The sequence below is a fragment of the Kogia breviceps genome, chromosome 1, assembly GCF_026419965.1.
Source record: "Kogia breviceps isolate mKogBre1 chromosome 1, mKogBre1 haplotype 1, whole genome shotgun sequence".
Classification (NCBI taxonomy): domain Eukaryota; kingdom Metazoa; phylum Chordata; class Mammalia; order Artiodactyla; family Physeteridae; genus Kogia; species Kogia breviceps.
In genome coordinates this window covers 82,191,685-82,211,659 of record NC_081310.1, presented here as the reverse complement: position 1 = coordinate 82,211,659, position 19,975 = coordinate 82,191,685, and the positions used below count along the sequence as shown (strand labels likewise).

Below are 19,975 nucleotides of genomic sequence, written 5' to 3'. Positions count from 1 at the left end.
ATCATGACATCCCCCATGGAGACTTTATCCATGCCAGCTCCCTTCACTGGCCACTTGGGTAAGGGGCAGTAGGAAAGAGAAAGGGAAGCTGGCTGACAGTGGCGCAGCGAGGAGTGGGGGTGGGGAGGACCTTGGCCTCGTTTCTGTGCTTATAACTGGATCTGTGACTCATCTTGTGAGTCACTCAGCTCCACCTCCTTCCTCTAGCTGCCCCTCCCAGCAGCCTTCACTCCTGGCACAAACCTGCAACCAGACCAGGATTCTGAAAATGGAAAAATCTGATACAGCCCCTTGCCTCTTCACCCTTCCTTTCATCCACTAAACCTCTACTGGGTGTGTGTAGAATGGACAGAGGGGGGCCTCCTGTTACTTAACCCTCAGCTGCTGCCCCCTTTGCATTCCTGGTGAGGTGCTGATCTAAGTCACCCATCTTTTTTCTGCCTCTGACCTTCCACCATTCCCCTGATGTTTTTTCTCTGTATTCCTCTGCTGCTCCTACACCTCAAGTATTAAAGAATAGAATGAGGCTCTTGAATGAAGGGTGGTGGGGAGAAGGAAAGTGGATAATGGATTTTTAAATTGTGGTACACAGCTCTTCCTATTGCCACAGACCTTGGGAAATATTTTCTTCCCCCCGAGAGATTGAGGCTGATGGAATGCAGGTGGGGGTGGTGGGGCTTGGTAGCTTTTAAGACTTCTAGAATCAGGCTTCTGGGCTACCTTCCTAGCAGGTGTATGCCTCTCTGTTCCACACTGACTCCCCGCCTCAGAATATCTTCACTATTTCCACAGTTGCAGCCAAGACAGGGAACTTTTAAAGCTGAGGCCGGAAGGGTGTGTGTGCTGGGGTGGGGGGGGGAGAGAGTTGTCACTGGAAAACTGGGGCCCCCACCTAAGAACTGCTGCCAATGTACAAACTCAAAATAAATAAAACAGCAGCTCATGAATTCATTACTTTGTATTTTATTTTCTGTCTTTTTCATACCTAAAGGTAAATTTTTGCATTCCTACCCCCAGTCGCCATTGCCTACAGTTCCTTTACTTCCCTCCTAGTGTCCTCCCCACCCATCTTTGCTTCTTGGGTTGCAAGGGGGAGGGTGGGGGGATGGGACTGTTGCACTTAACAGAGGTTTCCAACCCTCAGCCTTCAAAGACCTTAACATGAATCATTAACTTGGAGATCTGATGTCTGGGCTGGAGGGAGGGCTCCTGTACCTGGAATGGGCTCTAGTTTCCAGCTGGTTGGTTTTGTGTGTGTGTGTGTGTGTGTGTGTGTGTGTGTGTGTGTGTGTGTGTGTGTGTGTGTGTTGGATTAAGTGGTAAGATCTTTTCCTTGGCCCTCCCCCACCCTCCCCCCCACCAGAACTTGCATGTAAACATACCTGTACCTGTGTCTGTATCCTGCAGATGTTTCCATTTCTCTCCCTACTTTTCCACGGGACCCTTCACATGAGATGTGTTTCATGCTCTCTGGAGAAGGATACACAAAAACACTTTAACTCACCCCCCTCTCTAATTCCCTCCCCAGGCAAAAATACCCTGAGGGCCAATATCCATTAATAAATTTCTTCTCAACCACTTGTGTTAGGTCTGTAAGGGGAGGCAGCAAGCAAGTCTGCACTACTTTAACATTCCCCCCACCCCCACCCCCACCCCCACCCCCTTTAAGAAGACAAAAAACCAAAAACAGCTTCCCAGGGAAGTCATCAGTGAGAGTCCAGGGAAGTGGCCCAATGATTCCAGTTTAATACTTGGCATTACTGCTCCCCTCAAAGTCTCCAATGCTCATGAACAGGAAGACAATAGGATCTGGGTTTGGGGTAAAGTGGGGAATCTGGGTATTTTCTCACTTCCCCATTTTTTCCTCACCTTTCTTAGGCTCCTCCACTTCCTCTCCACTTTTCCAAAATTGTGTGTATTCTCCTTTAAGGGGCTGGGCATCTCTCCCGCCCTCTCCAGAGTCGACTGAAGTTTCCGAGGAGCCTTCTCTAGCTGGGCTGGACACACCTTTCAAAAGACCCCAAAGAGCGCTCCTTGCACCTCAAATGCTCCTTTCCCTTGAATCTTCCTCCTGCCCCTCTCCCTGACTTCCCTCCTCCCACCTACAAGATTCAGCCTCTCCCCAAGGGGCTTGAGCATCCTCGAGGTTTCCCACCCTTGACCGCTCCATCCCCGGATGGAGCCAGAGAAATGTGGTGGGGGGGCCGGGGCCAGAGTTTCAACGTCGCCCCCCAGAAGGAGGAGCCAGAGATGGGGGTAAGGAGAGGAAACGGGCTTGCGTGAGGGGGGTGTTGGCAAGAGGGTGTGAATGGGGATGGTGTGGAGAAAGAGGGAAGAAAAGGATCTAGAGGAGGAGGAGGGTGTGTCTCATATCAACTCAGTTGATGGAGCTTGGTCTCTTTTGCAGTCTCAAGTTCATTGTCTCATTATCCATTAACCAGCCCTTCCCTTAACTATCTGCCACCACCACCCCCCGCCCCGCCCCCGCTAAGCTCCCCACAGCCACTGATCTCAGTTTCTCCTGAGTGTCTGAGCGTAGGCCTCCAGAGGTGGTTGCTGAAGTAACCCCAGACCCCAGGACTGGAGAGGCCTAGGGATTAACCCTACACCCTTCGCAGCTCTCTGGACCAAAGTCTGTCCAGGGGAGTGGGATGCCAGAGCCCAGGAGTCATCAGCTTGGCAGCTGCCTGGCATCTGGATGTCTCCCAGGTAATAATGCCCTTCCAATACTTTTGATCTCCAAAGACTCCTCCACATTTCATGCTCCTCAGACCTTGTTTCAAACCTCACCAAAGGTACCTCTGTACTCCTCTCCTGGCTCAAAGTGCTTCTGCCTGAGGTTTGCTCTCTTCTCTGTCCAGGGCTGGCTGGGAGCTTGGACCTTGATTGGTCCCTCTGTTTTCTTGACCCTGTTACTTCTTTTCTCATTTACTTATTCAATAAATATTTGAGTGCCTACTATGTCCCAGGCACTTTCTAGGCTCTAGAGTAAAAGAATATAAATTCTCTCCTCCTAAGCTTTCATTCTAGTGGGGTTAGGGGAGGATCTTAATCTTCCCTGGTTAGATCCTCCTGTCTGAGAGGAGTGGGTGTATACAAGTGTGGGCAGCACTGGGAACTGTCATAACCTGGCTTCCCTTCTTGCCCTGCAGGGGAGCAGATCCTAGCATGGGCCCCAGGGGTGAGGAAAGGGCTGGAACCTGAACTGCCTGGAACCCTGATCTGCAGCAACCTGAGGGTCACCTTCCAGCCCTGTGGATGGCAGCGGAGTCAGGTGAGAAGGTTAGGGCAGTGCAAAGGACAACTAGTGGGAAGTGGGTAGGGGAGTCTAGAAGATGTAGACAAACATTACAGGAAGTGAGAAAGTGAGAGTTATGCTTAAGGGCTGTCTTCTGAGAGTATCAGGGATTGTCCATGGGGATCATCTCTAGAGAGGTTAGGGCTGCCAAGGTAGGACAAAGAATGAGATGTCAGATGTCTTTAGCATCAGTTCATGTGCTTCCTCTAGGAGACTCCCCTGAGCAGTGAGTATGATTTTTCCCTGGCCAACATTGGGCGATTAGAGGCTGGTAAGTGTGGGAGTTTGGTGAAGGGGCTCACTGGCGGTGTCGGAACCCCTCCTCATCCTTCCTTTATTTTCAGACGACAGCCTAAGTGGATGGAGTGGGATGGGCTGGAAGAGTTCCTCTAGAGGGACCCTGATCCATGGCTATACCGCTCTCTAACTCTTGACTTCAGTGAATGGCCTGTCCCGAGTCCAGCTCCTCCGTCCCGGGTCCCTGCTTAAATTTATCCCTGAGGAGATTCTGATTCATGGCCAAGACTTCCGGCTACTCAGAGTTGGTTTCGAGGCTGGAGGACTAGAGCCACAGGCCTTTCAGGTAAGAGGCCTCCAGCCCAAGGACCCCTCTTCCCCTTAGAACCTTGGCATCCTTTCCCTGGAAACTCCCAATAGTCCCCTGTCTCCCAAGATCCCGCTCATCATTCTCTCTGCTTCTCTCAAGGAGTGACTAAAATGATAGTACAGTGAGAGTAAAGGCCTGAATTCTAGCCCAGCTCTGCCAATTATCAGGAGTGTAACTGCGGACAAGTTTCTTCCTTTGAAAAACAGGGAGGGTTGCATAAGATTATCCCCAAGATTCCTCCCAGAATTACCATTCTGTCATTCTGTGGTCCTAAATGTGTTACCCTGACTCCAGTCCCCATGACCTGTGGAAGCTCCCTTTGTTGGGGATTGCCTTCGCTTTTCTTCTCTATTGGCAGCAAAGACAGTGGAGCAACACATGAGCCCTATTTCCTTCTTTTCACTTCAGTCTGAGACAAAGGATGGGATGTCCTTTCTTCTACAGGTGACCATGGCCATTGTCCAAGCCAGAGCTCAGAACAGTCAAGCCCAACAGTATGCAGGCATCACCCTGAGCAAGGCTGGTGAGTGTGGAGGCTTTAGGATAAGGAAAGGGTAAAGAGTCTGAAAAAGCAGAAGCTGGCTTCTGCTGAGACAAAAGAGCTGAGTGGCTCTGGTTCCTCTTCCTCCTCCTCTGTGCCTCCCTCCTGCCCTAGGCCATAGTTCTGGTTCCAGAAAACCACCTATTCCCCTCTTGGAGACATCAGAAGACTGGGAGATTGAGCGGAAAAAGCAGGGGGCCAGGGGCTGGAGGGTCAGCACCGTCAACGAGAGGTTCGACGTAGCCACCAGGTGATCCCCCAGTCCACCCAACCCCTGCTGCCCCCTCAATCTTCCCACACTTCTCTGATCCTCTAAAACTAGGACTTCCCACAAACTCCAGCCTCCTAGGACATCCGCAAAGCTATCCCCTTTAACTCCTAGATCTCTAAACTTGAGATCCCTTGGAATGATCCCCTCCTAAGCAGCTTCCTTGTAATAACAGGTTTGCATTATAATAAGGTCACTGAGCCAAGCTGTGACATAACTCTCAATTTCACAGCCTCCCCCGTTACTTCTGGGTCCCGAACCGAACTCTGGACAGTGAGGTCAGGAGAGCATTTGGCCACTTCCATCAGAGCCGTGGACCGGTCAGTGTGAGGGTGAGGGTAACGGTTGGGAATTAGAGGGTCATGGGAGGTTACGGGTCATTGTGGAGGGAGGGGATCCCTGTGAGGTCAGTGTGGGGGCAAGGGCAGGGTGGGGCTAGGAGTTTCTCCCTCAGTGATCCTTCTCTCATCCACATGAAGCGCCTGTCCTGGCATCACCCTGGGGGTAGTGATCTTCTCCGCTGTGGCGGCTTCTATACAGCCAGTGACCCCAACAAGGAGGATATCAGGTGAGGGGAGGTTTGATGAGAAGAATCAAGCGTTAGATATTCAGGGCAGACACCTTCCCTTACTTTCTGACTCTCTCCCCTCCAGAGTAGTGGAGTCGATGCTCCAGGCTGGGCATTCAGATGTTGTCCTGGTAGACACTATGGATGAGCTCCCCAGTCTTGCAGATGTCCAACTTGCCCACCTGAGGCTGAGGGCCCTCTGCCTGCCTGGTGAGATAAACTTTGACCCCTTACCCCATCTCTAGGTCTGCTGACCCTAACCTGGTTTACCCTTTTGCCTGCTATGGATGAGTACCCCTTCAATCCAATGATTCTTAGTTTTCTACTCAACTCCCATCTCCCACAGACTCACTGATTTCCTGTCTTCTTGACTTCAGGTTATTCTTTTTTAAAAAAAGCTTTATTGAGATATAATTTATGTACCATAAAATTCACCCTTCACCCATCTTAAGTGGACAATTCAATGCATTTCATTGTATTTACAATGTTGTACAACCATCACCACAACTTAATTGTAGAAACCTCATAGCCATTTATACTTACTTCTGATTCCTATCCCCAGACCTAAGCAACCACTACCCAACTTATGATTAACCCTTCTTAATTCTGGATCCTGAACCCCCAGTTCTCCTGATCTTTTTGCCCTTCTGACTCCTCTACTCTCTCTCAGATTCATCTGTGGCTGAGGATAAATGGCTCTCAGCTCTGGATGGAACACGATGGTTGGACTATGTCAGGTACTCCCTCTGACTCCTAAATGGTCTTCCATTAACTCTTCTCCTTGATTCCCCAAGAAGACTGTTATTTGTTGCTCCTTAGAAGGAGAGGGTGCAGGAATTGGGAGTCTGTCTCTATTGTATCCCATGACCCATCATTTCCTTCCTCCAGGCTTGTTGTTCTCCCCTTCTCTTCCTCACCCACCCCTCTAGGTCTTGTCTTCGAAAGGCCAGTGACATCTCAGTCTTAGTGACATCCAGGGCTCGCTCTGTAGTACTTCAAGGTGAGTTTCTTGGGCCAACCCACTCCATTCCTCGTCTTTTTTCTTTACTCACCTGACTGGATTCTGCTCAGGGAGGGAGACCTATAAAGCTTCCTTGTCCCCTCCCAGTGCTAGCATCCTCTCGTTTTGCTAGGAACTACCCATCAGCTCTAACTTATCCTTCAGTGCTACCTCTGCCTCCCCACTAAGCTTGTGGTCCCTAACAGAGGGGTTCTCAGCCCTCTGTTCCTGTCCTTCCATCAGTGGATGGGGATTGGGGTTGGGGTGGGAAGGAAAATGTGGAAGCTGGTTGGACATTTATGATTCTGCTTCCTACGTGTGAAGCTGGGTATTTCTATCTCGGGGGAGTGTATGAAGTGAATCACTCAAAGTCTTTGTTTTCTCTTCACTTTTATGTGCCCTCTCAATCCTACCTACCCCAAACTTTCCCCCTCTGTGCTGCTCACTTCCTCTTGCCATGTTTCTTTTTCTCACTCTCTTCTGCCCTAGTTTCTTGGCCTTCCTTCTTTGTCCCTTATCCCTCTTTATCACCCAGAGCGCGGTGATCGTGATTTCAATGGCCTCCTCTCTTCACTCGTCCAGCTGCTTTCAGCCCCTGAAGCCCGAACACTGCTTGGCTTCCAATCACTAGTGCAGCGAGAGTGGGTGGCAGCTGGACATCCTTTCCTGACCCGACTTGGGGGAACTGGGGCCGGTGAAGAGGTGAGAGTGTTTGGGGAGAGTACTGGGAGAGTATTATTAAGAAGTACGGGGATGAGAAAATTAAATAGTAAAATCCATCGGAGGTGAATTAGGTCCAAAGGGTTCTGAGGTTGGGCTAAACTTGAAGGGAGGCCCAGATGAGTGAGGGACCACAACCCCCTGCCTCAACTGAGATTTCCACTCCCTGACCTCCTTAGTGTCCTCTGTTCCTGTGCCCCTCATCCCATTATTTGGTCATCCTCCCCATTTAGGTCCCCATAACCCCTTCCAACCTCTTAATTTCCCTCTTCTCAGGCCCCAGTGTTTCTCCTCTTCCTTGATTGCGTCTGGCAGCTCCTCCAGCAGTCTCCAGCTGAGTTTGAATTCTCTGAGTTCTTCCTTCTTGCTCTTCATGACAGCGTCAGGGTTCCTGACACCCTTACATTCTTGAGAGACACTCCCTGGGAGCGTGGAAAGCAGAGTGGACAGGTCAGTGACTTCCATTTTTGACTTGTCATTTTTTTCCCCCATTAAGAAGAACTCTCTGGGAGTTCCCTGGTGGGCTACTGGTTAGGATTTTGGGCTTTCACTCCCGTGGCCCAGGTTCAGTCCCTGCCTGGGGAACTGAGATCCCGCAAGCTGTGCAGTGCGGCTCCCAAAAACAAAAAAACCCAATACTCTCTGAAGTTTAGCTTGATTATGAAAAGTGAGGTCTGTGGATGGGAAAGGGGGAGGTTGGTGCTCACTTTCAGGACTGGACTTTCACCCTATATCTGATTCTTAAGAGATGAGAATTTCATGATTTCTCTCTAGACTTGGGAGAAGGATTATATATTTTTGTTTGTTTAACCATCCTTTTCTTGTTTCCTCTATCCAGTTCAACACCTATACACAAGTCTATACTGCAGGGTACTCCCAGCCCCCAGCTGGGAACTCTGTTACCCCACAGCTATCTGTCTGGGACTGGGACTTACGCTACAGCAAGGAACAGATTCTACAATTTCATAATCTTGGCTATGACCCAGAACACTGCCCAGATTCCTGGCTGCCTAGACAGCAGGTGAGGTGTCTAAAGTTCCTAAATTCTTCTCTCTCACAGGCTCATCCTACTAGATGAGAAGTGAAAAGACACAGTGTCTGAGTTCCTCACTCCTCTTCTGTTAGCTGTCATTTATAGTCCCTGACTGTCCCCAGGAAGACAGAAATCCTAAAGTTAACATAAGGCATCTTTTTTGTCCTCCTCATCCTTATTAGTCTTCCTGTCTCACGCAAACATTTTTATGTTTCCCTAAAATCAACTTTAATCAGTCCTGAGGCCGAGTCTGAAGGCTAATAAGGAGAGCAGATAAAGAGTTCTCAGGGGGAGGCTTGTAGTTTGATCACACGTGCAGTGTTGAGTGGGTGGCAGCTGGACATTCCTTCCTGACCCAGTTTGGGGAAACTGGGGTCATCAGTTTTCTAGGTTGCCAGTTGATTTCCCTTTCTTCCTTAGCCAAGCTTCATGGTTCCTGGGCCCCCCAGTTCTGTGTGGCTCTTCTCTAGAGGGGCCCTGACCCCCCTGAATCAGCTCTGTCCTTGGCGGGACAGTCCCTCCCTGCTGGCAGTCTCTTCTCGTTGGCTCCCTCGACCTGCTATCTCCTCTGAAAGCTTGGCTGATCAGGAGTGGGGGCTCCCCTCACATTGGGGAGCTTGCCCTTTACCCCCGGGGCTGCTGCTGCCTGGATATCTGGGACCCCAAATCAGGCTCTGGAGACGCTGCTACCTGAGGGGAAGGCCTGAGGTCCAGGTGAGAAGGAAAAACAGGGACTGGGAGTGGGAGAAGGGGCCTGACTGCTGAACCAGAAGTTCTAGGAGAAACCAGATGTTTCCAGGAGCTGGAAAGGGAAAGAGCTGGGGGTCTGGGAAGTGAGGTACCATTCTTGTTGGTATCAAAGTGGATAGGTCTAAGAGTGTGGAGAAACTGCTTGTGACTAATATCAAGTGGAAACTAGGGCATAGTTGGAGGGGGAAAGAGAATTAAGGATGCCAGGAGCAGAGAGCTACAGCTAAAATAATATTCCTCTTTGCCTCTCTTCACCCCCTCCCCAGATGGGACTCTCAGCTCCCACGATCTCTGGCCTTCAGGCTGAGCTAGCCCATCTTCAAGAGTTATTAAGGAAATGGACACCAAGAATATCTCCTGAGGATCACTCCAAGAAAAGAAATCCAAATACCGTTCTCTCCCAGTCCCATTGAAATTGCTGGCTTTCTCACGGGCAGGGCAGAGGGTGGTCTGGGGTGAGGGAGAGTTTTGTCTAATCCTTCAATTTTTCTTACCTGGTCTTGCTGCCTCAGCTTTCATACACCAGCCCTTAAACAAGCTCACTGACTTGAGTTTCCATGCAGATGGGTGGTGCTAACCTTATCCAACTCTTACTCTGCCCTGTTTGGTTTAAATAGTTTCTTGTGATTTGAAGAATTAAGAAACAAAAACAATCCAGAATATGATCGCATCTTTTTTTCAGGGCAATGCCATCCCTTTTGGATGGAAATTTTGGATACTGAGCTGGTATATTGTGAGATCAGAGATACCATTTATCAGTGTCAACAAGATGGCCTACAGACCTCCTTCTCACTTCCTCTTGCTACTCCTTTAATTCCGATTTCTACTTCATTTACAGTTTTCTGTGGGTATGGGAGACACCCTGTCTCTTGCAATTGTATATTTTTGTCGTGACATTTCTATTTAAGGAGTTCATTAAAGCACAATATTTATACACGCTGCTGGCACTGTTTCTTGTGTCTGAATAAAGGAACCTAGGTAAGAGAGTGGTGGTGGGGGTGGGCGAAGGGGGTGTGACACAAGAGAGGAAGGTACCGACCATATTATTGCTAAGAAAATAAGGGGATGGGTCAGGGTGCGCTCTGGACGTTGAGACGCAGGACTCTGGGCTTCAGTGTCAACCACCCTTCAGCTTTGCTATCACTCCACCTCTGAGCCTCAGGTTCCCCTCACTCTCTATGCAATAACGCCTAGGCGAGCTCAGACCGTCCGCAATCCCCTCGCTGAGGAAAAACGAAATACCTCAAGCCCATGCCGGGGCTGTGAGGCCCTATCTGTCCAAAGGCTGCGGGTCGGGGTGGACAGCTGCCTCCACGCCTTGCATTGGGGGTTCCTCAGCACACCCTTCTCTGGGAAACGAAAGAAGGCTACAAAATACATGAAAAGTGAAGTTTTGTTCTCTCAGCTTTTGAATTAACATTTTCGGGAGCAGTGTGACCCTTTACCGTTTAGCACTGCCTTAGGAGTGTCGGAGCGTTTCCGTTGGCCAGCCCGCGCTGACAACTCCCAGACGCACTTCAAACACCGTCACCTCCCCCGCTTCAAGTATCAGCGGCTCCTAAGATGGCCGCGGCCGCTTCCGGCTCCTCCCCTGCCTAAGGGCCCGCCCACCGCCTTACGTCAGCTTTCGCGCCGGAGGTGGAAATTGTAACTGAGGTCAGGGGGCGGGATCGTTGTGTGGAGACGGCGGGAGCTCTTTCACCATGGCGGCCGGGCCGATCTCCGAGCGGAACCAGGGTGACTGGAGGGGACAAGCCCGGAATGATCTCAGGGAGTTTGGGGGGCCCCGATTAGGGCCAGCAGTGTTTCCTCCGGGGCGGGAGATTGGGCCATTCCGAAGGGTGCCAGACCTGCCCAGATGCCTGCTGGGGACGGGATGGACGGGTGCAGGCTGAGGCCTGTAGGTGTGATGCTATGTCCAATCCCCTGCTGCCTTCCCACTCAAAAAAAAAAGGAAAAATAAAGTGAATTTGCACTAGAACTCCAAGTTAGACTTAAGAAGGTTATCTGTTTTCTGGAAAGGAAGAGGTGTAAGGGCTTAAGCTAACGTCGTTTTTTTTTTTCTCTCTTTCCCTCTTTGCTCTTATACCCTGTCTCCACCCCCCAATCCCCCGCCTGGGTTCCATCTTCATGTTCCCGTCACCTCCCTATTTCCTCTCATCTCTGCCCTAACCTCCTAATCCTGTCCTCCAGATGCCACCGTGTATGTGGGGGGCCTTGATGAGAAGGTTAGCGAACCACTGCTGTGGGAGCTATTTCTCCAGGCAGGGCCAGTAGTCAACACCCACATGCCAAAGGATAGAGTCACTGGTCAGCACCAAGGTGAGTACACGGCAAGAATTGCAGTTATGTTTTGAGGGGACAGGCTGCTCCAGGAGGCCCCCAGCAGTATTCATAACTATTTTGGAATGAGCAAACTAAGGATTTTTTTCTCTTAAGCCTAACTCACAGTTTGTTTCTGGAACCATTCTCAGTTGAAGTGAGTTTATTATTTCTTGTTCTTTGTGCTTCAGAAGGCAAATGAGTTATACCTCATTTTTAATCACTTGTTAACCTCTTCTTTCCACTCCCCCAGGCTATGGCTTTGTGGAATTCTTGAGTGAGGAAGATGCTGACTATGCCATTAAGATCATGAACATGATCAAACTCTATGGGAAACCAATACGGGTGAACAAGGCATCAGCTCACAACAAAAACCTGGATGTGGGGGCCAACATTTTCATTGGGAACCTGGACCCAGAGATCGATGAGAAATTGCTTTATGATACTTTTAGCGCCTTTGGGGTCATCTTACAAACACCCAAGATTATGCGGGACCCTGACACAGGCAACTCCAAAGGTTATGCCTTTATTAATTTTGCTTCATTTGATGCTTCGGATGCAGCGATTGAGGCCATGAATGGGCAGTACCTCTGTAACCGCCCAATCACCGTGTCCTATGCTTTCAAGAAGGACTCCAAGGGCGAGCGCCATGGCTCAGCCGCTGAACGACTTCTGGCAGCACAGAACCCACTCTCCCAGGCTGACCGCCCTCATCAGCTGTTTGCAGATGCACCCCCTCCTCCCTCTGCTCCGAATCCTGTGGTATCATCACTGGGGTCTGGGCTTCCTCCGCCAGGTAAAGCTTTTGATAAAAAATATGTTTGTCTTGGGTTGGGGGGCTGGCAGGTAGGGAGAAGGAAAAAGAACCTGGAAAGGGAAGGACATTGAGTCAGTAAGTGATAAGAAAGGGATTGAGGGGTGATTGTGGAGGGAAGCAAGTTGTTGAGTTTCTCCAGAAGGTGTTGTTTGAGTCATTTAGCATTGCTTCTGACTTTAGAGAGCTGGGAGGAGGGGGAAAGAGCTCATTCTTCCTGGAGAGGCCAGATTGGAACAGGCTCTCTAAAGGCACTCTCTTCTCACTGTCATTAACTCTTTTTACATTTTCTCTATAGGCATGCCTCCTCCTGGCTCCTTTCCACCCCCTGTACCGCCTCCTGGAGCCCTTCCACCTGGGATACCCCCAGCCATGCCCCCACCACCTATGCCTCCTGGAGCTGGAGGACATGGCCCCCCATCAGCAGGAACCCCAGGGGCTGGACATCCTGGACATGGACACTCACATCCTCACCCATTCCCACCGGGTGGGATGCCCCATCCAGGTGGGTGTTCTTTCCTGGGAAGGAGAGGGATGAGCTTGGTAGAGGAGCTCTATCACCACTTATGCTGCTGCTCTTTGTCCTTCAGCAATAATAAGTAGTCCCAGAGTTCTCCTTTCTTTCAGACATTCTTTTGTAAAAGTAAATACAAAATACTTTCCTCTGTTTACTTTAATAACTACCACCCTGTCTTCATTTCTTATTTCAGTTTTACCAAAGAGTATAACTATACTTGCTATTTTTTGTTTCCTTAACTTTTACTTCCATTCTCTCCTCTGAATTCCACCCAAAAGCAGTGACCTAATTGCCAGGTCTAGGAGACACTTCTGCTCCTTATCTGGTTTGACCTTTGCTGTACTTGAAACTGGCCATGTCCTCCTGTTTGAAAATCTTGTCTCTCTTGATTTTTCTGCATTCTCCATCTATCTCTCTGAATCCGCAATCTCATCCACCTTAATAGGCTCCTTTTTCTCTGCTTGTACCTAGGTTTTTGTGTTTGGCTCTCTTTTCTGCATAGTTCCATTATTTGTACACTGATGCCTCCTAGATCTGTATCTCTGTTCCATGGTTATTAACATTCCATACCCTTAATCTTGCTGTTTAATGGACAGCTCCATTCTTCTGCCCTTCCCCTTCAAACTTATTCTTTCTCTAGTTTTCTTTGTTTTCAGGTGCTTGATTCAGAAATCTAGGAGTTATGTTTGACTATTCCCTGTCACCCCACTCTTAATACCAAGTCTTATTTATATCTGGCATCGACCTCCACTGCCATTGCCCTAGTTCAGGCTCTCATATCCTCATTATTTCACACCTAATTTATTGTAGTAATATCCTGACACTTTGACTCTAATTATCTCTACCTTTCATCGACTTCCACAGAGTAATTTTTCTAAAATACAGATGTTCACACACCCTTGGCTCAAAATTCTTCTGTTGCTCCCTTTTATCTAGAGTGAAATCCAAACTCACTACCATAGCATTCTAGGATTTTCACCATCTGGCTCCTGCCCCTTACTCCTATGACTGCACACTGCTCCTGATTACTGAGTTACTGGTTTTCCTTTCACATACTATGCTGTTGATCATGCACGTGCTTTGCACATGCTAATCTTTTCTGCCTGGAATGTTCTGTTCCCATTCTGCTGTCCACCTGAAAAATTCCTGTTCATCCTTTAGAATTAGATCTTCGCTCAGACAGCATCTCTGTTACCTTCCCAAATCCTACTCCTAATCACACCATTTGTTATGTACTGTTGCAGCACTATTACAGTGTCTAAATCTTGGAAGGAGCAAGTGAGCTGCAGCAGGCAGGGACTTGATTGGGTTGGTTGGTTCTCGTGGAATGGAGTCAAGGATAAGGGCACTTTTTACCAGCCTTATTGTCCATGCTCTTCTTCCTGATGTCACTTGCTTCTCCATTTTCTTCTCTTCCTGTCTCGTTTTCTTTGCCCTCTTGTCTAACGTCCTTTTGTCTCTTTTCTCCTTGTGTCTGTTTTGTTCTCATAGGGATGTCTCAGATGCAGCTGGCCCACCATGGCCCTCATGGCTTAGGACACCCCCATGCTGGGCCCCCTGGCTCTGGGGGACAGCCACCACCCCGACCACCACCTGGAATGCCTCATCCTGGACCTCCTCCAATGGGCATGCCCCCCCGAGGGCCTCCGTTCGGCTCTCCCATGGGTGAGTAGGCTCTAGCCACCTCCCTCATCCTCACGTGACATTCTTGCAGCTTCTTTTGTCACACCACTTATCCCCTGCATGTCCTTTTCTTTCTTAGATTTCTTTTCACTGTCTCCTTGTCTGTCCTCTCTCTGCATTGTCCCAGTGTGAACTGTCTCCTGTTTCTTGTTTTTACTAAGTTTTCCTTTTCTTCCTGCAGGTCACCCAGGTCCTATGCCTCCGCATGGTATGCGTGGACCTCCTCCACTGATGCCCCCTCATGGATACACTGGCCCTCCACGACCTCCTCCCTACGGCTACCAGCGGGGGCCCCTCCCTCCACCCAGACCCACTCCGCGGCCTCCAGTTCCGCCTCGAGGCCCACTTCGAGGCCCTCTCCCTCAGTGATTTCTCATTGCCTTTCCTCCTGTTATAGCCTCCCAATATCTGTTCACTTCCTTGGACCAATCAGAGTTGCTGTAGCTCCCAGGGGCTAAGGCGCTAATCCCTCTCAGGCCTCCTTTTGTAAGTGTAATTTTTTTCACAGGAGGTTTTATTTTTTTCTGTGTTGGTCCTAAGTGTTTTGCAAATGCACAGAGAAAATAAAACTAAACTCCTTGTTTATTCTTCGTGGTGTTTAACTTGGCAAAATAACTTCTTTTTCTCTAAGAAGAGATGTATATTGGAAGAAGAATGGTAAGGTAGGAGTGAGGGTGTTTATTCCATGTTTTAAGGGCTTATTCTGTAATGTGCTGTTGCAGTTGCTGGACTGCTGTGTACTACAGCAGTTGTTTCCTTACATCAAGCTTATACATAAGATGGAGACCCAGTATCCATGGCATCTGTTATTGTGAGTATTAAGTGAGAACAGAAGTAAAGTCCCTGGAGATATGATGGCAAAAATATAAAGTAACATGCACAAAGCTATTCATTGCAGCACTATTTGTAATAACAGTAGATTGGAAACAACTCACGTATCCATCAGTAAGGGAATGGTGGAATAAACTGGTAAATCTATACAGCAGAGTACTGAGCAGCAGTAAAAAAAGGAATGAGGGAGACTCTACATACTGTTTGGAGAGAGCTCCAGGATATGTTAAGTGAAGAAACTAACATGCAGAACAGAATGTATAGTGTGTTTCCTTATCAAAGGGGTGACACGTAATATATACATTTGTCTATATTTTTAAAATGGAAGGATAAACCAAAAACTAATGGAAGTTGTTACCACTGCGGGAAGGGAAGGGATATGGAGGAAACTGGATTTCTCTGAGTGTACTATGTTAATGTGGTTTTCTTTGGAACCATATAAATGTCTTAAATGATTGCAAAACAATTGAAATGGGACAGTAGGAACTCAGTAAGCCGTCATTTTCTTTCATTCTTCATACCACCAGGTATCTTGGGTAAGGGATTTGTATCTTATTCCTTTTTTTTTCCTCATTCTCAGTCCTTCCAGACCTGATTTCCATCATATTTAAATCTGTGCTCAGACTTTCAGTAACTAGAGCAGTAACTAGACCAAATCCAATGGCCTGTTCTCTTCTTTGCCACATTTAATCCTGTTATATCACCCCCTTCTCTGACGCTCTTACGTAACCACGAACTAAACTCTAGGAAAGAAAAGGTGAGCCTAGCTCTCTTGTTCTCTTGCATCATTCTCATTCATGTAACATGGTACATACAAGGGCTCCGTGATGGTGGCCGCTGAAGATGCAAAGATGAGCAAGGCGGTTCTGCTGTCTGATTGTTACCGAGGGGTAGACTGACACATAGGAAACAAAATATTTTGGGGAGATAAGGAAGAGTATCTAACCTGGCATGAAAGTCCACGAAAACTTCCTGGAAAAATAGTGATACTTGAATATAATCTTAAAGGAAGGTTAGAAGCTTCTCAGACAAAGATGAAGGGAAGCTCATTCCACATGGATGGGATGTTTCTGAGCAGAAGCGGAGATTGATGAGTAGCATGGTATATAATTCGCTAAAGCTAACACTGTTCGGTGCTGGAGGCAGGATGAGGTCAGAGCCAGTTAGGGAGCTTCCAAAGATCAGTGCTTCTCAGCCCTTTTTCACATCAGGGCACAGAACCATTTCAAACAACACATTGAAGTAAAGAGAGGAGGGTTCTTCAGGCTCAAGGCTATTGGCTTAAGAATTCTAGCTATCCCAGGATCTGCCTAGCAGTCCAAAGTGCTGAGGGAATTAATAACTGAGCATCATTGTCAAGGCACACTGGTTGGGAAGTTGCTATCCATGATGGAAAGCCACAGTAGGGATTTAAGCAACGGGATGACAAATTGGTGTTTTAGAACCATGGTTGCACTGTAGAAAGTAGATACGGGGGAGAAGAAGACTGGGGGCAACATAACAAGTTATGCATCTGGCAACAATTCAGGTGAGAGATGAGGGCTAAATAAGGGCCGTGACAGAAGTAGGGAAGAAAAGGGAGAGATGCAGTGGGGAGATATTTAAAAGGCAAATTAGGACTTGGTATTAGATTGGATACAGTGAAGGGGAGGGTGGCGTCAAGGATGAGAGTATGCAGCAGGAAGAATTAAGCGGGGCAGGATAAAAACGATAAGTTCAGTTTTGGATATGTCGACTTTGAGGTGTGTTGTGAGATGCAGGTTGGGTCGTCTAGTGGCTGTCTGATTCCATATGTCAAAAGCTTGGGGGAAGGACTTCTCTGGTGGTCCGGTGGTTAAGACTCCCCGCTTCCACCGTAGGGGACATGGGTTCAATCCCTGGTTGGGGAAGTAAGATTCTGTATGCCGTGTGGCGCAGCCAAAAAAAAACTTGGGGGAAGATTAGATGTGATATTTCACATCATGACTGGATGCCAGTCTTCTGAGTCATAATGGGATGAACTGACTTCTTAATTTCAGAGTTCTGCTGTATGTGGTTATAAGCTGAGGTCCCAGGAGCACTTGGAATCCGGCACAGCACTGACGCAGCCCCAGGTGGTGGGAGGCTTTTTTCAGTTTCTGTGTCCTTTCTGTCTTCAGGTTACCTATCAAATGAATGGACTCTTCTGAGATCTCACTTCCCCGACCAGGGATTGAACCTGGGCCACGGCAGTGGAAGCCCGGAATCCTAACCACTAGGCCACCAGGGAACACCCCCTATGCGGTATTTTCTGCTGTTATCTGATATCGTGTTGATGAATTCACACCATCATAAAGTAAATTAGTGCCTTTGCTGAATTCCCTACTTCTCTCTTTGGAGCCACTTTTTTTCTCAGGCATTTGTTCTCAGAATCTCTGAGCTTTTCTTCATTCAGTGATTCTTGATTGCCTCCTCTACTCACTGAGTTTGACTCCCCTAAACTCTCCTTTATCTCTCTGCCCTCTGGTTCTTTCAGACTCTAGTACTCAGCAATTCTCTGAACAGAACTAGTATTGCTTGTACACTTAGGTACTTCAGTTTGCACATCTGTTTGATTTTTAGTTTTTGCGCATCCTCTGACATTTTTTCCTAACTGCCCTCCCCCATGCATGAAATTTTAATATCACCAGTATGCTGTGTCTCTGCATATGTACTATGGCCCTTTGGAAGGACATAAACATTGTAATATCTAAGATTCTCATCCCTGAACCAATTTTTGACTTCTTGTGTGTGGGGGGTGATACCACCCCCATTGAGAAAGTGTGCTCCAGACGATGGGTCCTCATTGTATTGTAGGTCATGGGACAGTCCTTTGAGAATATGACAAAAGCTGTGGACCCTACCCAAGAAAAAATACATACATGCATATATATCCAATATCCTGAAGCAAAAATTCCAGAAGTTTCATGGATCCCGGTCTAAGTATCCCTGCACTAAACTGAATCCCTTAAGAACCTTTAATGAATCTCATTCTATTAATCTGTATCTCCCGAGAGTGTTGAAAGGTGCCTAACATATACAATAATTGTAAAAATAATAATGGCTAATATTTACTGAACTCTTACTATGTGCCAGGTACTGTACTAAATGTTTTGTATGCATTATCTCAATTAATCCTCAAAACAACTCCTTAGGTAGATTTTGCTGTTATGCCAATTTTAAGATCAGGAAACTGATACTAATTTACTTGACCAAGGTCACATGCTAAGAAGTGGTAGATGAAGTAAGGTCTGTCTGAACTCCAGAGCCAATTGCTTAGTCACGTTATACTATTTTATATTTACTGAATAAGTCCTTGGTGAGTGAATGAATGTTTTGCCCTGCGACTTACTGGCTTTATATATAAGCTATCCCCTCTCTTTAACTGGATTATAAGCTCTTCAAGAATAGGAATTTTGGTGCTTCACTTGTTAGCATCTCTCACTGTAACTTTATGGTATCTTAGAGGGGCTGTCACTGACGCTGTTTTGTCCCTCTTTACACTCCCCATTCTGACAGTCTCGTGTGCTTGGAGTGGGGTGCATAAAAGCAGTGATAGGATATAGATGGGTGGCTGATGTTGAGGGGTAGCCATTTAAAAAAACTTTTTGGCATGCCATGCAGCATGTGGGATCTTTAGTTCCCTGACCAGGGATCGAACCCGTGCTCCCTGCAGCGGAAGCACGGAGTCTTAACCACTGGACTGCCAGGGAAGTCCTGAGGAGTAGCCAATTTGATAGGTAAGTAGTGAAAGAAGCTACACCAGGAAGTAGTACAAGGCAATGGTTAAAAACCCTGGAAAGCTCTGAAACCCAGAGCTATGAAGCCAGAGACCTATATACTGTATGAATCTACTTATATAAAACTCTAGAATAGACAAATCTAGTCTACGGTGACAGAAAGGAGATTAGTGGTTGCCAAGGATGGGGAGATTGACCGCAGAAGGGCACAAGGAACTTTTAGGGGCAGTGTTCTTTATCTTGATCAAAAGGTTGCTTACATGGGTGTATACATTTGTTAAAACACATGGAACTATACACTTAAAAGGGATGCATTTAAAAAGAGTAAGAGCTCTGCATCTATATTGCCTCGGTTCAAATCCTAGTTTTGCCACTTTTTTGAGTTGTGTGATTATATCAAGTTACTACTTAACTAATCAGTGCCTCAATTTCATCTGTAAATGGTGATCATATCATAGGTTAATGAGGAGGTGGGATGAATTAATCAATGTAACATGGTCAGAAAAGTGCCCAAGTCAGGTAAATGCTCTAACAATGTTAACCATCATTACTATATACTCATTGATCACCTCCTGCTCCATAATCTTATTTCCCACACCCAATTTAAGCCACTTGTGGAGGAGAGCTGTCTAGTGGGGGGAGGTAAGAACAAGTCTAGACTAGTTCCCAGCAGTGGCAGCAGGACCCCCAGTGCCCAGGTCCTCAGATGTGGGCATGTTGGAAGCACAGCAGGAAGACCAGTGAAGGTAAAGCAGAGTTGAAGCCTGGGAGAGACTTAGGAAAGAGGGTTGGAGGGAGCAGGTAGGGGCCAGAACATGCACAGCTTTTTAGATCTTGGTTAGGAGTTTGGATTTAATTTTTAGTATAATGGGAAGCCATTGGAGGATCTGAGGAAAGGAGAGTGGAAAAGTCTCATTAAAGCTTTTTTAAAAAGATTGCAGTATAAAATACATTCAGAAAGACACACAGATCTTAAGTGTATTTTTACATCTGTATGCACCCTTTTAGCCACCATTTAGATTTAAATGTAGCACATTCCCACCATGTAACCACTATTTTCTCTCACAGTAGATTTGCTTTTTCTTGAACTTTACATAAATGGAATCATAAAGTGTGTACTCGGTTTTTTTGTGGTAGGCGGGCCTCTCACCGCTGCGGCCTCTTCCATCGCGGAGCACAGGCTCCGGACGCGCAGGCCCAACGGGCCCAGCCGCTCCGCGGCACGTGGGATCCTCCCGGACCGGGGCACCAACCCGCGCCCCTTGCATCGGCAGGCGGACTCCCAA

The 19,975-nt window shown here is 47.6% G+C and overlaps 2 protein-coding genes across 4 annotated transcripts; both read left to right on the top strand.

The window, feature by feature from the left end:
• The first annotated feature begins 1,957 nt into the window (after nucleotides 1-1,957).
• On the top strand, nucleotides 1,958-9,725 carry MTMR11 (myotubularin related protein 11). 3 transcript variants are annotated; one of them, XM_059078208.2, is made up of 17 exons: nucleotides 1,958-2,256; nucleotides 2,619-2,709; nucleotides 3,153-3,274; nucleotides 3,509-3,569; nucleotides 3,739-3,881; nucleotides 4,350-4,428; nucleotides 4,561-4,696; nucleotides 4,947-5,034; nucleotides 5,194-5,282; nucleotides 5,368-5,492; nucleotides 5,953-6,019; nucleotides 6,212-6,282; nucleotides 6,818-6,984; nucleotides 7,279-7,452; nucleotides 7,841-8,023; nucleotides 8,456-8,749; nucleotides 9,052-9,725. In XM_059078208.2, the coding sequence occupies exons 1-17, from the start codon at nucleotides 2,191-2,193 to the stop codon at nucleotides 9,196-9,198; spliced, it is 2,103 nt and encodes a 700-aa protein (XP_058934191.1). In that variant the 5' UTR covers nucleotides 1,958-2,190; the 3' UTR covers nucleotides 9,199-9,725. The 3 variants fall into 3 exon arrangements, with proteins under 3 accessions (XP_058934191.1, XP_066891427.1, XP_066891429.1); XM_067035326.1 differs by having other exon boundaries at nucleotides 3,509-3,524; nucleotides 9,052-9,724; XM_067035328.1 differs by lacking the exon at nucleotides 8,456-8,749 and having other exon boundaries at nucleotides 9,052-9,722.
• Nucleotides 9,726-10,402: 677 nt separating this feature from the next.
• SF3B4 (splicing factor 3b subunit 4) lies at nucleotides 10,403-14,706 on the top strand. Its single transcript, XM_059077948.2, has 6 exons — nucleotides 10,403-10,522; nucleotides 10,979-11,107; nucleotides 11,361-11,903; nucleotides 12,220-12,426; nucleotides 13,930-14,103; nucleotides 14,303-14,706. Exons 1-6 carry the CDS (start codon nucleotides 10,489-10,491, stop codon nucleotides 14,488-14,490), a joined length of 1,275 nt encoding a protein of 424 aa, XP_058933931.1. The 5' UTR covers nucleotides 10,403-10,488; the 3' UTR covers nucleotides 14,491-14,706.
• Nucleotides 14,707-19,975: the final 5,269 nt, after the last annotated feature.

Coding starts and splice junctions, on each gene's coding strand:
- MTMR11 (XM_059078208.2), top strand. CDS start 2,191: ATGTGGTGGGGGGGCCGGGGCCAGAGTTTCAACGTCGCCCCCCAGAAG. Junction 3,882..4,349: donor TAGAGCCACAGGCCTTTCAG/GTAAGAGGCCTC, acceptor TTTCTTCTACAG/GTGACCATGGCCATTGTCCA. Junction 7,453..7,840: donor GTGGAAAGCAGAGTGGACAG/GTCAGTGACTTC, acceptor TCCTCTATCCAG/TTCAACACCTATACACAAGT.
- SF3B4 (XM_059077948.2), top strand. CDS start 10,489: ATGGCGGCCGGGCCGATCTCCGAGCGGAACCAGG. Junction 11,108..11,360: donor AGTCACTGGTCAGCACCAAG/GTGAGTACACGG, acceptor CCACTCCCCCAG/GCTATGGCTTTGTGGAATTC. Junction 14,104..14,302: donor TCCGTTCGGCTCTCCCATGG/GTGAGTAGGCTC, acceptor TTCTTCCTGCAG/GTCACCCAGGTCCTATGCCT.